Below are 18,213 nucleotides of genomic sequence, written 5' to 3'. Positions count from 1 at the left end.
GGTAAATTTGCTCATATGTACACATGGTGAAGTAGTAAATATAAGTCTAAAGCCATGATTGATTTGATTTGATTATTGATGATGAAAAAGATTGAAAAAACTAGTGAAGGATTTAAGCGTGATAAGAGGTTTTGAATGTTGGTCTTCTAGTTATTTAGTAGTGTCAAGAGTGCATCTTGGAAAAAAATGAGCATGGAAGGAAAGGAAAGAACTAACTGAAGTGAAACTAGAATGACTGCAGGAAAAGAAAGTCTTATATGAAAAGCTATTAGAAGGGAGATTACTCTCCCAACAGAATTAATGGATGTAAAGCTATGGAAGCTGCTTCAAACAGAGTGAAAAAAATTACGTTACAGAACATCACAGAAGGATATAATTCCTATGCTACTGAGGCTGCTGAGCATTGTAGTTTAGAAATTTCTGGAAGTCCACAAATTCTTTACCCTGGCTTCCAATTTTTCATATATTGTACTGAAGATGCAGAAAATAGGACTTCATTATATCTTCCTGCCTTTTGCCTACACAAGTTCAGAATAAGAGAGAGTATGTTGATGAAGATTCTCAGTCATCCAGGTGGAATTATCTGGAGGTTGAGTTATGGCAACTAAACTTATTTTCTTTTGGTTTGATACGTTTTGTCTGAATACCAAGTTTCCAGGAATTCCCTTGCATTTTTGCATTTAGCTTGGTCTAAAATGCTGACAGTTTCCCAGTTGAAATTATGGTTAAGTCCATCCATGTGTTGTGAAATTAAGGAATTTTCATCATGTCTTCTGGTTGCTTGTTGGTGTTCATGGATGCGCTCTCCTAGTCTTCTGCCTGTCTGTCCTACATAGTGGCTGTTACAGTCCTTACACCGTATGTGGTAGATGACTCCTGTTTTTAATTCTTGGGCTACTGGGTCTTTTGGTTTACTTAAGATGTTTTGGAGGGCTTTAGTTGGTTTGTGTGCTACGGTGATGCCATGTGGTTTTAATAGTCTGTTGGTGGTTTCTGAGACGTTTTTGATGTATGGCAGTGTTATCCTTTTCATAACTTGTGTTGGTTGTGCTGTAGTGGGTTGAGTGGTCAAACACTTTTTGATAAAGTTGTATGGATATCCATTTTGTTGGAAGATGTTATATATGTGGTCTGTTTCCTTTTTCTGCTGTTCTGGGTTCCTGCAGTGCATTTGTGCTCGGCTGAATAATGTTCTCACACAACTCCTCTTGTGGGAAGCTGGGTTGTTAATTTAGTAATGGAGCACTTGGTTAGTGTGGGCTGTTTTTTGATAGACTTGTGTTCCTAATTTGCCATCATTTCCTCTGCTGATGTGGATATCCAGGAAGGGTAGTGTGTTGTTGTTTTCTTCTTCCCTAGAAAATTTTATTCCTTTGAAGATGTTGTTGACTGTTTCATGTGTGTTCTCTAGTTGTTCCTTTTTTATTATGACGAAGGTGTTGTCCACATACTGGATCCATACTTTTGGTTGTATGCGTGGAAGTGTTAAATTTCTAGACGCTGCGTTACAATCTCTAAAGTATGTATTGTGTGCATTACAATCTCTAAAGTATTGTGTATCCATGATAATCATGGTTTGGCCTTTGACTGCTGGGAGGATGATGATGGTTTGGTCCTTCTTTAGGTTTTTGAGGACTGCTTGGTCCTCTGCTTTGAATTGGTTCTGATTCTGTGTTCTTCTGATCTGTGGTATGATTGTCTGCCTTATGTTTTCTTGGGTCTCTGTGTTACGTCCTGTGGTTTTGAGTGCTGTCTCTAAGGCTGCACAGAATTCTGACTGGTTAGCATTGTCCATGTTATAGTTGAGGCCTTTCTGGAGGACATTGTGTTCTGCAGTGGATAGTGGTCAGCTGAACGTGTTGACTTCTTATTCGGGTTCAGGTACCTCTTGGTTTCTGGGGTTTAGCTTGAGCAGTTTGGTTTGGAGTTTTGTTTTCCTTTTTTCACCTTGTCTTAGGGATGTGATGTGGTTGTCTTGATGGTAGTTGTCAGTATTTTTTGTGTGTTCTAGGATCATGGTTTGTTCCACTTGCTTCTTGAGATTGACTATGGTGTGTTGGTATTTGTTGAGTCTGAGGTAGCATCCATGATCATTAGTCGCATCATTTTACGGCCGCTTTGTTGAGCTATTTTCCATCCAGCTCTGCAATTTATTGGAGGTTTGTATCTGATACTGGTGGGCATGGTATTCTGTCATAGACATTCATGTAGAAGAATAGTTGTTCCTTGGTGGACGTTTGCCTACATCCAAATTTCTCCCATTTGTATCCTTTCTGACATATTTGATGCCCATATGTGGTACCGATAGAAGAGGAAGCTCAGGGTTGAACTGTGGAGTCCTTGGGGCTCTCTGAGCTTAGTTGCTTTCTTGCAGACATTTCATTACCCGCTTAGGTAACATCTTCAGTGCCAGAAGGGAATGAGGTTTGCTCTCTGTTTATAAACAAATGTAGGTTGTGTTTTGCAAAGATTGAGCCTATCCCCCAACTTTTGGTACCTCGGTTCTTTTGTAGCTTATACTGAATGCTAATCAGGGAATAAGATTGGTGAGCATTTTGCCGCTTCTGGGTCTTTTTCTTCACATACATTGCTTGCGATGCATGAAGTATATTTAGCCTTACTCATTTTTTAGTTAAACGGTGGCTGTCATTAACCAACCCAATAATTTCTTCCTGTTTGCTGAAAATATGCCTTAATGGTTATAGGACCAGCCTTCAAAAAGCAGTGCTTGTATTTTTGAACTTCTAAAATGGACCTTCTTTCTTCCTCTACATAGTTGTATCTGTGGGCTTATTATATGCCAGAATGTTCCATGGATCAAGAGGATCCTTTTTGGAAATATACACATCCTGCATCAGAATTGCCCTTCAATCTCCATTTCTCCCATGCTTCATGGGGGAATCTGTGGGTGGAAAGGAAAGGAAAGGAAAGGAAAGGAAAGGAAAGGAAAGGAAAGGAAAGGAAAGGAAAGGAAAGGAAAGGAAAGGAAAGGAAAGGAAATCTCCAAATTTCAAAAAAAAATGAGTGGAAGGAGGAATGTTAAAGCTTCTCCAAATCACTTTCAGTCATCCTAATCAAGATCAGAGCCTTGTAGTTATAGTAAAAGTAATAGAATCTACAACAAAATGTTACGTTAGCTAGTTCTATAGTGCTGTAGGCAAAAGAGCAATGTGATTATCCTGTTTTTAAAAATCACATGTTGTAAAAGGAAAAACAATGGGGGGGGGCAGGCCTTGTTTATCGTTTTAAGAAGTGATCTACACATTTATTGTATCTGTTCCTATATTTCATACATGCTTCACAAGAGGATCATTTCTAATTGTCACAAGGTGAGTACTTCACCAAGAGAATGCCATGGTCCTTTACCCATAATTAATGCTGTCTTTAAATGATATTTGGGGCAGGGGGACATTAAGTTGGCTCTCAAATGACAAGAAAAACGAATAAGGCTTATTTCAGGAAGCTGCAATTTGATCTTTGAAACCACAACTGATCTGTTTGCAATGTGCTAAAGATAACTGTTCTCCACAACTTCCTTTTATAAAGGCTGCTGCAAAAATCCCCAGGAGTGGTTCTGCAACTGAGTTATATGTTTTGATGCCCTCTTTTCTCTGATGCAAATAACAATTGTGACTTAAGCAAATTGCAAATTAAAATACCACTCGTGAAAGATAATGGTAGTTGGGTACAACTTATATTACTTCATGTGCAAAAGGTGTTTAGGAGAAGGCATGCAGAACAGATTATTTGCATGAAGAATACTTCTCACTTAGTTCCTATCATTTCTGGTTACAAATCAGCTCTTTTATGAATAGGCAACTGTCCCATGACAGCCATGCTGTAGATGTACGTGCCAAATGCTTTCAAAATTTTAAACATTGTCTACTCTTGAATTGTGGAGGGGTGGGGAGATTTTATTTAATGATAATTTACATTTCTTTGGGCAAGGACAGTTTGACACTGAAGTCATTACTTAAAAGAGTGGTGGAGTTGCCCTTGTTGGAAGCCCTGCTTTAGATGGTCTACAGAAACTCCAACTGTGTGATTATAATTAAACATGGTGGAGATAAAATCCACCCACCTGAGTTGGAACACTTTTTTCCAGTGCACTAACTTGCTCCAGAGAATTTTCTGCTTCCTTCTGAAAATACTCCTCTGGATTTGCAATTCGAAATGGTGCAGATGGTTTTATCCCTTCTGTCCTATAACAACTGTAAACCAAAACATGAACTGCAGTGTCCTTTATTTATATGGTGGCTGCATATAAATATTTGCATTCCTCTTTTCCTTGGATTTCTGGAGGGCTCACAGGCTCTTCCCCGTAAGATGTTACAAATACTTCACAGCTTACACTATGCCTACGTGTTAGTGCTCTGTCTCAATAAGGGATAAGAGCTATTTATTTCAATTTGTGACATACACATCCTGGCTTTCTTCTCAAAGAAGGTTCATTCCCTCCTTCCACATTTTATTGTCACAAATCTCAATGGGGTTCCTAATCTGAGTGGTAGCAACTGGCTCACGATCATCCAATGAGCTTTGTAATTTAATAGGAATTTGTACCTGGGTGTGACAGCCAATTAGGTGTAGTGGTTAAAGCTTCAAGCTAAAAAACCAAAGACTGTGAGTTCTGGTCCCACCTGGGGCACAAAACCAGCTGGGTGAGTTTCAGCCAGTCCCTCTCAGCCCCAGAAACAAGGAACTGGCAAGCCACTTCTGAAATTCTTGTCAAGAAAACTGCAGGGACTTGTCCAGGCAGTCACTGTGAGTCAAAAAACTGACTTGAAGGCACGCATTTCCTTTTTTTCTCCTTCCCCAGTCCTAACCAACATGAAGCGTTTTGTTTCCGTTCTCATTGCAGTTGCAATAAAATCGGTTCTCTTCAGTTCTGAAACTAGCAGGGAAGACTCTGCTTCTAAATCTTTCTTTTTTCCCCATCAAAAGAGTTAATGAATGGCTCTGTTCACAGTCACTGTTTGGTGGACATTTCACACAGACAATGCATTTGTTGACGTATTTCAATTTTGCATATTAAAAAGTGCAAATTATTCTTGGGAAGCAAAGTCCTGAGTCAACATCCTTATGGGAATCACTCAGTCATTCTGTATTACCGTCCATGATCAGCTGTACCCAAAAGGGTACCCAAAACCTAAAAGAACTTTACACACATACAAGGACATTCAACACAAATACACACAAAACAGATTTCACAGGATAAGCAGGCATATGTTTAAGGGCACGGCTAAAGAGAAAAAGGGGAAAAAATATTAATAGTGATGACTAGTCCATGGCATGAGGAAAGGTCCAGAAATACAAAGGAGCAAACAAAACAAACCCATGGGATGGCCACTGGAAAGAGAAGAGACAGATAACAAAGACCAGACCATATACTGGGAAGCAGACTGTGGGCACAATAAATGCCATTGTTTATGGTGCATAACGCTGGTATCTGTAATGAGGACCTCCTGCTTCTTACAAAACAGGAGTTCTTAACCAGGGGTACATGGATACATTTCAGAGGGTCTCTGAAATTCAGTGGGAAAAGGATTACAACTTTTTTTTATACTCACCTCTAACCAAAATTTAGCCTTTCATTCAAAACTGTATGGCGGCAATAAAGTAATTTATGGCCTCTAGCTTCCAGTTTAACTTGAATAAATCACACTACCTAAAATTATCATACTCTATTAAAAGCATTGTCTTGTTATTGATTGAATGGATCAATACGGAAGTGCATATACGTATTACAATGTTACATATTTGTTATTTTTTTTTAATATTGTGTTAAGTGCCCTTGAATATAGTTGGTTTCCTTGGTAATATAATCCATGTCCATGTATTTATGTTATGTTATTTTATTTATATTTATTTATATTTCAAATTTGTCACCCTTTAAATGCATTTGGCATGCCATTTCACAGTGGGTATTATATTAGTCACATGAACCTGCAAATTGGTGTGGATATGTAGATAGGAGCTTTCATATTCTTTCCTCGTAATTAGCAAATCTGTGGAAGTACCTTCAAATTTATTCTACAGTCTGTCTCCATATTGAGTCAAAAGCAGCCATAGACTTGTTAACAACTGCATATAATACTACTCTGGATTTATTCATATATTTCTTCACCAGATGCCATAGAATGTAAACCCTCCCTCTAGGACATCTTGGCCTAAAACTTGACTGTTCATCTCTAATAATATTGGAGTTGGATACCTTCCAGTGTAGATGCCTTGCATATATGTTACTAATAACACTCAGCAAACTGTTTGGTCTGTAATTAAAGGGATCTTATTTATTCTCTTTTTTATAAAGTGGGATAATTGTTGATTTCCAGTCTTTGGGTATATAAGCAGATAGATAGATAGATAGATAGATAGATAGATAGATAGATAGATAGATAGAAACATTCATAGCTGCTAGATCAAGTATGTATCTATCAGGGTTAACTTTGATGAAATCTATAGGAATGTTATCACCACTCAGAGTCTTTCTTGCTTTCATGGCCATCTAAAGTTTTAACCTCCAAAGTAATAGCTGGAAGCTTGATGCTAAGATGCTCACCCAAAGGCTAACTATCCATAATGAAGGGGTCACACCCACTCCATATTGTAATTAGAAGAAATTTTCCCATTCCCTGGCCACTTTCATTCTGTCAGCAGTCTCTCACTGTAATACTCCAAAATTTAGCTGTGTCTCTCATCCTGGCTCCCTAGATAAGTTGCTCATATATCAGTATAATTTTTTTTAACATTTAAGTAATACCTTGCTTGTTTTTTGCTGGTTAGTTGGTTTGGTTTGGTGCAGGGTCAGGGAGTGAGATGAGTCTACTGTATGATAGGAGTTGTATATCTAGTCCCTGGCAAAGTATGTTTTAATGCCTTATGTTTTATTATTTCACCATTTTCCTTTTGGCATATTATTTGTTCTTTTAACCCTTGGCAGCTGCCCAGAGTCACTTGGGGAGTGGGGTAGGGGGCCCAGATAAATTGATTAAATTAAAAATAAAATAAAATAGATAATCTAATTTAGTAGAACGTTCATTTGTCTTTATTCAGGATTCAACTTAGTAGATTTATTTTGTTGCTCTGCTGGACCTGTTAGATCAGATGACAAAAATCCAGAAACTCACAATTCTGCAAAGCCATCTATAGTTTTTAAGCTAGAACATCAGATATAACTGGAGTACCAGGAACTGTTCCTAATGATATTTGTGTCACATGTTAATCTTAGAATAACAATAAAAGGATATATACAGTAGGTGGTTTCTCCCACTATAATGTTGCTGATAGACTGCATTTAACTTGGTACGTACCAATTTGTTGCAGTCAATTTGGGGTGGGTAATGTTTAAATGTTAAAAAATGTTAAATGCGGTCTTCATTAGTAATTAATAATGGAAACAGGGAGAAAAAATGGATTATTGCCCAAAGAGGTTTAGAAATCCCAGGAATTTCCCGGTATATAACTATACAAATCAATCAATCAATGAATCAACATATAAATCATGCAGATAGAATATAAATCAATAAAACAGTATATAAATGGCATGAAACACATGGCACACGTTTCTGTTCGGGATGTAGTATGAGGTATTAGGTACTATTTGCTTTCTGTTTTCCAAAGTACATGATTCAGGAATGCATGATTGGTATATTTCTGACGCATGCCCACTTCTACAGCTGATGCTATCAGTCCCCTCCACGGTGAAAGTGTAACTGCAGCAGAAATTGAATAGGAAGGTGCTTCGGTATTTCTCATCTCCTTAGCAAGCTTGGCTCACCAAGATGAAAACAAAGGATGGAATGTAGTTTCACAAGTTCTGGAGAAAAGAGGGTATTTTCTCACGATTGGTAAGCTAGAAACTCCCCTGGTGAAGAAGAATTTAACTATTGACTGCTAGGGAAAGTACATCCCAAATGTATTATGGAAGTGAAATTACAGTGTAAACCAGCCCCATCAAGGAATGAGTAGTATCTAATCTTTGTAGCAAAGTAATTTGTCAGGGGATAAGATAAGGAGTATATAAGCTATGTTATCCCTATGAGTGCTGTTGCTATTTCATTAAAGATGTATTTTATGGTTTGGAGATGTGCAAAACCTATCATTCCAAGGAGAGAACATCCTGTATTTCTTTGGGAACACAGAGATCTGGCCATTCTGGGGTGGCCCATTAGTTCTCCTGCATACTATTCGCTGTTCCAGACTTTTTACTTCTGGAAAACTGCAGGAACACTCCCAGAATGGCTGGATTGGCAACTTCTTGGAATGTTCTGCTCCAAGAATGGTAGGAATTGCACATCCTTGTTATTATACCTTTTGATATGTTAATAAACATGCACCAGTATTTCTCAACCTTGGGAACTTTAAGATGTGTGGACTTCAACTCCCAGAATTCCCCAGCCAGCAGGGCTGGCTGCGGAATTCTGAGAGTTGAACTCCACACATCTTAAAATTCCCAAGGTTGAGAAACACTGGTTTACACTGTAATGCAAGCACTATTTTACAAAGTTTATGTATCTTCCTAAACCAGCAAAGACCATTACTGTTACTAATGCCACCCAAAAATCAACGAATACCACAACCCATCCTCCTGCGATTTCTAAGATCACAACAGTCACCACCAAGACCATCACTGCTGCAAAACCTGCGATAACCATCCAAACAGTTAAATCTACACTACCTGCCAGTACAAAGCATTCACCAACTGAATCTGGGTCGCACAGTAAGACCATTGCAGTTCCTGTAACTGGGCCATCTTCTGCTTTGGTGACAGGTAAGTACTGATAATTCACTTCCTACTTGATTGTTATCTAGATGGTATCTGTGCCTCACCTCATTCAATTCATCCTAGTTGTCTTTCTTTTTAAAGAAAGTCTCCCAGAACCTCAGAGACAAGGCACATCTGTTCCAGAACATTCTAATAAATTAGAATATTATGGGTCATTTAGTACATTCACATGTATTTGGTTTGTGTCTGACTTATGACCCAATACTGATTCAAGAGAAACTATGTAGTAAACAACCAAAATGCTATAACTTTTCCAACCAGATATATTTCAGAAGTATTTGGACAACAAGTTCCTGAATTCTAAGCCAGCATCCAGTGGAGGCAGTCCAGTTGCTTGCTAAGAATAAAACTCATTGTCCAATTTATTAATGCTCTTCAATAGTTACAGTTCTGAAATACAGCGACTATAGAAGTTTGCCTAAGTAAGAAAGTTTGGCACCTAAACATCAGAAAGGAACAAACCTATCTGGTCCCTTCCAAAAGCAGATTCTACAAAGGACACCAGTAATAAGAAGGAAATCCCTTTTCTAACAGCTCTTGAATGCAGGTTAGTTTACATGTCCTACAACAGGGCTAAGCAACCTGATGTTTTTCCTATACTCCAACACATATGAAAAACATCAGGTTGCTTAACCCTGTTGTAGCTGACAGCCACTGTCCCTTGTATTTGGCTACACTGACATGGCTTGATGGTAGTTGAAGTCCAAAACCATTGGAAGATGGAAGGTCCCTTATTTCTTTGTCGGGCATGTGGAGTGAGAAAGCTGTCAATAAACAAGGATATGTCCAGAAGGGGACAACAAAAATTGAATGAAGCCTGGAGACCATATGTCTTTGAGGGAACATTTGAGTTGGACATGAGGTGTAGAATGGAGAGAAGAAGATGAAGAGGTAGTATGATATCCCTCTCCGAATATTTAAAGCCAACTAGCTGCAATTACAGGGAACGGATTTTTGCTTCAAATTAGGAAGAATTTCCCAATGATGCCATTGACATATGGAAAGATGATAGGAATTATCCTCCAAAACATAAGGTAATATTAATTTAATATATCTGGGTGGTGTGGGGGACAGGATGAACAAAAGAGCAACATTATACACATAGGCAAGACCAAGCATTTCTGTTTTCCCCAAGTTTGGAGATGGCTGATTCTTAGTGAACTATACTATTCTAGAGCATTCACTGCAGTTGTTATTCCTCTTTCAGAATCATTAGAAACAATGTCTTCAAGGCTTTAGGGGTGGTGGGAGGAGTCTCCTGGGGCATTGGAAAGAGGTTCTCGGGGAGTTGCCCACTCATGCTCTAAAAGTCAGCTAAGAGAAATCCAACTTGGGATGGGCTCCTGCAACCAAACAGAAGTCACTTTACTTGCATGTTAAAGGAAAAGTCACCTAAAGGAAGACTTGTCCTAGAAAAATAAAGTAAGATCAAGATTCTTTTGAGTTGATCTAGTTCTTCCATAGATATAGTTTTCTTGGCAACATGTCAGAAGCATTTATCAGTGGCTTCCTCCAGGAAGTCCCCCCTCCCCACCCAGTTTCCCAGTCTGTTCGACAGATTGGGATTTCCTGGTAAACCCCTGACCAAGTACTAATCATGGCCAACTTGCTTAGCTTCTCAGGATCAGCCAACATTAGCTACACATTACCATCTGCTGCAGGGTGTCCTTAAAAAGAAATATGGTAAAACATGATAAGAATTAAATGTGCAAGGGCTTGCAGGCAAGAACTGTACAATATACACACTTAGAAGAAAAGATAAACTAATATTTCAGCAAAAGTATATGAATGCTCTATCTTTTTTTAAACCATTCCAGAAGCTTCAGCAGTTCAAGCCATCCCATCGAGGTTCAGTGCCGGCAGCTTCATTGGTGGCATTGTGTTGACTCTGGGACTTCTCGCTGTTGGCTATATTGGATGCAGAATCTACCACACAAAAAGAGGTGTTCAATATCGAACCATGTACGTTGGGTTGAATATTTGTTGATTTTTCTCTAAGTGTAATACTGAACAAGGTTTGAGGAAGAATGTCATCTTCTGCCTGAGCACTAGAGAATAGGATAAAATACAAAATTCAGCTATTACAAAATTAGCAGGAAACCTGAACAGGCTGACACCCATATTTTTCTAACACAGTAGTGAAACTAATGGTAAGGTAAAGTAATTTCAGGCATAATCTGATGCCAGCCTAACAAGGTAGGCCAGACCAAGAGACCAATGCCTTATAGGTCAGGACTACTTTTATTATAACAGCTATAGTAACAGAATCTTGCAAGTCTGAATGTGCTTCCCCCGTTCCTCACATTATCTTCGTGTGAACTATGGAGGAGCCTGTTTGAGATATTTACCCTAATTTCTTGGCTCCGGGCTCAAGGTCCTCTTATCTAACGGTTGCCTTGGTAGCGGCTCTTTTTTCTGTCCTTTAAGGCCATTACTTATGCTCTCTACATCTGGACTGAGACAAAAAATGGATCATATGTTAAAGCAGACATTTAGACAATATGAAAAATTAAGTATGTATTCAATATAGTAAAACAGAAGCTTGCTAAGAACAGTGGTCTGGCAACGTCTCACTGATTCTGTGCCTGTAAACCTAACATAGGTTTGCCCATTCAGTCACTAAACATTCTTGGACAATAACAGATTTGTTCAACTATATTCAGGAGAATTAAAAAACAAAAATTGAATTTCTGTTAATTGTCTAGAACAATTCTTAATTTGCCTCTACCCACCACAGAAATAGCCAGTAATTATCTAGACTGATTAGAAGCAGTTCTACTAACTTAAAAGTCAGACAGGAGTTTTTCCCAGCCCTACCTGAGACCCCGGTGACTGTATTCAAAGCATGGCCTCTCCACTGAGTTTTTCATTGTAGAAAGACACTTTGTATTAACTCAGACTAGTTGTCCAACTAGCCAGCTAGTATCTTTCTGAGCATCGGCAACCATATCAGTCCATCACTCAACCATAAGACTCACTGATCGAATTGTTTGAGGTCAGCAGATAAATCATGCCAGAGACTGATCCAGAGAAAATCTTAAACTAAATTGATTGATGATCTGACCCGGTAGAAGGCAGTTTTCTATTTTTCTGCAGGTCATTGATGTTTATTCTGCTGTTGTCATCCATGTTCTCCAACATTTTTACTGCAAACCCAGGCACGAGAACTGGCACAATATTAGCTGCTGCTAAGTGTGTGGAATCTTGATCCTCCCTCCACTAATAATCGACTCAGTGAGCCCTAAGATTGGGCTCATAATCCTAATGAAATAGCAAAATTTAAGAACGGGTTGTTAGTAATAGAATTTGTCCGGTTGCTTTCATCTCAACTCTTTATGTTTTTATTCCTCTGCTAAGCGAGACTAGCACGCCCTTGCCCAAGAGGAAATGTCATAGTGCTAAACCCTTTGTAACCCTTCCTAACAATAGGAGTTCTTTTGTTTATTTTGTGATTACTTCCTTTCATTTGCTCAACATGGGTAGGGGCCAGAAGCTCTGCCACGTCCCGTCTTTTGAACTATTTTAGCCCCTTGTTGGACCCTACCTTTTCTGTTACAGCTCAAAGCAAGCTCTCTTGCCTCCTGCTGTTGTTCATAAAAGTATTGTGCCATATACCTGAGCACGTAGCTGATCCTAAGATAGAATAACTTTTCCTTTAGCCTTTGAAGGAAGCCACACTCTTTATCTTGTGCTTCCTTGCCAGCACTCTCTAATCCAAGAACGTCCCATTTTGTTCACCAACCTCGTTGGGTTTATTTTTAAGTGCACAGTAAAAAAGGATGCATTTTCTGTCCTTCCCAAAAACATTGTTTTGTTTTGGGTTTGGGTTTTTTTGTTGTGGTGGTTGTGGTTCTCACACAGTGTTAGCCCTTTGCAATATTCCCGACAAGAAGCATAACCATGAGTATTAACTCTATATTTATTTAAAGGTTACATTAACAGAATCTTGCAAGACTGAAAGTATCTCTCCTTTCCTTTCCTTTCCTTTCCTTTCCTTTCCTTTCCTTTCCTTTCCTTTCCTTTCCTTTCCTTTCCTTTCCTTTCCTTTCCTTTCCTTTCCTTTCCTTTCCTTTCCCTGTCCGGAAAACTAGGGAGGGTCCCTTCTGAGATGCTTTCCATGCCACACCTCCCCTTCTGTGGACTGAGATAACTTTTACATGGTGGTTGTCCAGTCTGTGGCTCTTCCTCCTATTTCCCAAGGCCATTCCCACATACCATTACACGTAGCTGTAGATTCCAGTTCATGCAAGGAATATTCTGCCAAATGCAGGACAACCTGCATTCAGCTGTTTTTAACTCCTGGAGATTCTTTTTTTAGCTACAATATGAGTTTTCTTTACCAAGCTGTTATTGGTAAAGAAACCACAAAATACCTTTTCCCTGGCCAGATATCTTGTTCTCTACCTTCATTGTTTTTACTGTTGAAATAATCCCTCCCGCTCCTACTTCCATTTGTATATTTAATTGTATCCCATTAGAATGAATGGACAGAAGGATACATGCATAATACTGAGGATATATTACTCTTCCACATTACCATATTCTTTCCACATTGTACCTCACTGACATTTCTGTGCTCAAATTTAGTAACATGCATTGACAAATAAAATTGCTTGCATAACCTAGTACCCAATATTCAACCCCTTGGTCATGTTTTGGGGAGTGCCAAAGGGTGAAACCCCCAGCAACAAGATTTGTTATGGAGAATTACATTGGTTCTGTTCCCATGATATGGCCAATCTCTTCTCTCCAGTCACTTTACCATGATGTCTATATGGTTTGTGTGAAGATCCAGCAATGGTTTTGTTAGTTCATATACAATCACGATAACCTTAAACACTGTGTTGATCAGTAGAACCTGGCTTATTTGTGAAGATCTAAATAAGGTTTTTTTCCAGCACAGAAAACAGTCCAGAAAGTTCTGCATATTTGTTAATCTGATTTAATAATTCTGTGACTTCAGCTTCCAGTGATGTGTATTACATAGCTCCTTTCCTTTTTTTTCCTCCAGTGATGAACATGATGCCATTATTTAAAGCCTGCGCTGAAAAGACAGAAAGCAGACATCCGCACGTGTACTCCTGCTTTTAGGAACACTTTCTCTCTGGGAAACAGGCCTTAATAATTTTTTTTTTCATTATCTGATCTGATATTGACTGTTTCATCCCTTTTTTGACATGCGTTTACCTGCAAATCTGAGGAACTCCATAAGGACTGCATACTTCAGAGTGCCTTCAGTGAAGCATTTCAAGGAATTGATATTGGCACCTGCTTTTAATCACTCTCTTTTGAAAACTGTTGAAATAAACATTGTAACCACTTGGCTCTTATCTACAGAAGATCAGAGATGACAAGTCCACAACAGAATACAACTTCAAGTGTTGGGTTCTGAACCTTTTTCTTTCTGACATGTTTTAATCTCCAGTCTTTTAATTCAGGAAGACAAATCAGACATTGATGGACAAATAAGAGTTCCCTTTCCAAAGATGTCACAAAAATAGTATTTCCAGATCATTTGTGTGAGATGGTGGAATATTGTTTCCTTAACAATCTGGGGAAATTCAAATATTGTATTTGCCTTGTTGGATGTTTAAGATTTTTTTTTTTAACTTTGTGGTTCCAAAAAACAGGTGCAACAGGTAGGAATGCAAAGGTGGATTTGAAGCTTTTGAGGTGGTGGATGTGTTTTATGCATTTTAAAACTTGAGAAATGAATAGGATTGTCCCTGCCCGGAAGCAGATAGATATAAAGTAGGCATCTTCAGACTCTTTTATAGAAGGGGAGGCCAAAATCTCCTCCAGTTTGAAAGCATTCTGGAATCATTCATTTGGGTTCCATCTAATGAAATCTGTTCGATTTGGAGTCACCATGTCAAAAATAATCCTGCAGAAGGTCATATGAGTTAACTCTTAGACAAGGGACAGTGTGACTAATCAGCTTAATATAGATACTTGTGTAATTACTACATTGTATTTACACTTTCACACGAAAGTAGAGAAGCTGGTTAAGGAATAAAAATCCAGAACATTTCCACCAATAATTATTTAATCATAGGCTTTGACTGTTGTGTGTGTTATCTAAGGGGAATCAACAATGGTAGCAACAAATTATTCCATGCTACCCAACATCCAGAGTATATTTCGGAAATGAAACAAACTTGAAATTGAGCAGGCATGGGGAACTTAAACTCCCTTAACTTAAATATATAAATGTGCTCCACAAAATTCCTCATCTGGTTCACTAGATTCTCAAAGAAGCCCTCACTTGATTCTCACAAGGAACCCAACATTTGTTTCAACGAGATGGGCAGTGACAAGTTAGATAAATAAAAATAAACAAACAAACAAACATTCAGAGGACAAACATCCAAGCTCTTCTCCAACCTTCTTGGAGATGGGAGATTTTTTTTCCTTCTTCAGAAGACATAAAAGCAGCCTCCATTGTTGCCAATGGAAAGTATTATTAACACAAGTTGCTGCATGGAGGAGGTTTGAATAGGAATTTCTGTAAAGGTGGAAAGCCTAACTCTTTCCAATGTTATGACCCATCCCCCCGGTGCAACATTTTGCCTTACATCTTTCTTTAATAACAGCACTAAAACTGAAGTAGTAGATAATAAGCCGAAGTTGCTAATGGAGAGTAAAGGGATAACTCACCCCACCCCAGAACTACACTTCCATCAGAAATCGTTCCTTCTGTTCTTCAGTCAGGTTTTAAGATAGCCTCCACCATAATTGTTTAAATGGAGTTTGTATCTCTTTTCTTGCACATGAGTAAAGTGTGCACCAAGAGAAAGGCCTGTGCATTCTGGCTATGACACCTTCTAGTTCACAGAGCCTGCAACTTCCAAATTACTTCCTGGTTATATATATATTGTATTAGTCAAGTGCCATTACTCAGAATTTTTTTAATGCTAAGGATTGGGTTTTTGTGTGACAGATCCCACAACTTGTACCATCTTTCTTCCACTGGGCAAGCAAGCTTTTTCTATGAATGACAAAAGCTGGGGGAATGGCCAGATATAAAAGTAGAATTTGTACTCTATTTATTTGATCTCTGCTGAGATTCAGGAACTGTTACCAGAAAGAGAACACTTACTGTATTGCATTGTATTGATAACTAACTTTCATTGGGGGTGGGGGAAATCTGTCTTGTTGGACTATGGTCTTAGTTCTACCTCCCCTTAGTATGATCTTCCTTTCCATCTCAAGCCCTCAGAATAATCAGACTCCTCTTGACCCCTATACACGACTTGAATAGGATCTGCACACAAGCAACTTCTTTGTAGTTTTCTTCTCTGCTGTTTAACTTTACAAGTGTGTTCGGATGCACGCTTTAAGGTGTTTTCACAACTGCACAAGGTTAATGAGATAAATGTGCCTTTCCCTCTCTTTCTGTGTGTCTGTGTGTTGGTGTATCAGAATAATTAATGGCCATGGTACTTGCTTTGCTTGCTATAAGTTGACTACTAATTGCACATCTCTTTAGGACTGCAGTGATATAACTGAAGATGCAGTAGAGAATGGAGCTGTTGTGAAACGTGTTCCTAACGCACAACAATTTGCAACTTGCAATTTTTAACCTATGCTTCTGGTACTGGTTGTCTTCCAAAGGCCAAATCATGCATTACCAATTTGCCAACTTCTATAATGCAGTTTTATTTTTATTTTTTTAAATAAGCAGAAGGCCACAATAGTTTGCTCATGTCCTCTCCTCCATAATGTGCAAACAAACCTACTGTAATGCAGTCTCTATAGGCAATTTGGGAAGTGAATTCGTATTTTTCCCCCATCTTGAAGTCTTGTAATGTTTGATCTGGGTCCATATGAACCTGCTTCTGCCCATTTTCACCAATGGTTCATGCAGGAATGTTACCATTTTCAAAATGTCTTGGACTTGCCACTTCAGAAAGAAGGCTAATTATTACTTTTTTTTTTTTTATATACTTCTGTGGCCCTGTTCACATGACACATCAGCTAAATGTCAATGGCTTTCTTGTGAATTAATGGATTGTGCAAGCCAGTGAACTTATGGTTCAGTGTGTGGATGAATTACGCTAATTCTGTATACTTAATTCTATATACTGCGAATATGAGTCCATTTTTGGCACTTAAACTTTAATGCAAGGAAAGGAAAAAATGTCTAAAAATGTCAGTTTTATTCAATTAGGGTATTTCTGGAGGCTCCAAATGGGATGCTGGCACAGCTGCAGACAGCCTGTACTTGCCCACCCTGTCTGTAAGCAACTGTTAAGGTTTCAAGTTGAATATGGGAATGAGTCCACCCTTTTCATTGCCTTTTTTGTTACACTCCGTTCTGAATGTTTAAAGATTCTGAGGAAAAGCAATTTTATTCAGGGATGGGTCTGCCCATGGTTACAACTCGCGTGAGAGATCTCTGTGCCGAGCAGCCTGGAACAGCTCGTGTTAGACAGAGTAAGGGGACTGTTTCCCCGATGGCAATGTTTGTGGTGCAAGAAGTGACGCTGAGATGTTAGAGAACAGATGCTTTGACCCCCATCCCCTGCTGTGCATCTTCTGAGTCCGTATGGGCAACAGCTATTGTGGGGAGACAGAATTCTCTGCTTTTGCGGGGGGGGGCAGTTCATTAAAGTAAGCAACACTTCCAACAACGCACTGTGTCATGTCTTATTTGAATGCTGTACCAAGAATTGCTGCCTTCACTAGAAGAAAGTCCGGCCTCTGCCCAATTAAAAGTATAAGGCAAGAGCAGCAAAACACTGGGCTACAAATGAAATCATTCTACCCCATCTCCTAAGTCACACATGGCAACCAAACTTGTTGGTCCTGGAAGATGTAAGCCACCGGTTGGGATTTATATGTGTTTGCCCCAACTGGAAGACCATCTATGAGCCCGTTGGAGTTTTTGGCATTCAGAGAAGAGGCACACAGTGTATGGCCCACCATTAGTTGTATTTAATCTAAATTAAATTTAGTTTCTTCAGGTTCTAGCCATTTCTTTGTCCTGGCCCACTTTCCAAGACTGAACTCTTCAAAAGGTGAAATATACGCAGGACTATTCATAATTTTTTTAAATACTTGTTTTTCCAGTCTCTTGATAGTCTTGGGAAAATATTCTGCAGTGAACAATCACAAATTCCATGTCAAACAGAAAGTGGCCACAATGGCAGCTGGTAGGGGATTTGCACCCCAATACATTTTGTTTTTTCCCCACCTCTGTGTAACATCCCTGCAAGTCCTTGAAATCTGATTGTTGGATTTATATCCCATCTTTCCTCTAAGAGCTTACATTGACTTACATGGGAATCTCACTTCATTTTACCTCCACAACCACCAACCAGCGAGGAGGATTCAATGGGAGGGTGACTGGCCCAAGATAGGGACATTTGCTCCTCTAGTTTTCTGCCAGATATGGATACAGGTTCAGCTAGATCATCAGCAAG

General features: G+C 38.9%; 1 protein-coding gene across 1 annotated transcript in view; it reads left to right on the top strand.

Moving 5' to 3' along the window:
- The window catches only part of TMEM123 (transmembrane protein 123), a 28,052-nt gene extending 10,631 nt beyond the window's left edge, over window positions 1–17,421 (top strand). Inside the window, exons 3-5 of the mRNA XM_015889189.3 lie at window positions 8,531–8,773; window positions 10,606–10,750; window positions 13,800–17,421. Of these exons, the coding sequence (XP_015744675.1) occupies window positions 8,531–8,773; window positions 10,606–10,750; window positions 13,800–13,824 (413 nt within the window). The 3' untranslated portion in view covers window positions 13,825–17,421. The remainder of the gene's footprint in view (window positions 1–8,530; window positions 8,774–10,605; window positions 10,751–13,799) is intronic.
- The last annotated feature ends 792 nt before the right edge of the window (window positions 17,422–18,213 follow it).

The sequence above is a fragment of the Python bivittatus genome, unplaced genomic scaffold, assembly GCF_059951505.1.
Source record: "Python bivittatus isolate LINGU-HERP-01145 unplaced genomic scaffold, Pbiv_v1 ctg000340_np1212, whole genome shotgun sequence".
Taxonomy (NCBI): domain Eukaryota; kingdom Metazoa; phylum Chordata; class Lepidosauria; order Squamata; family Pythonidae; genus Python; species Python bivittatus.
This window is presented reverse-complemented; position numbering and strand designations above follow the sequence as displayed.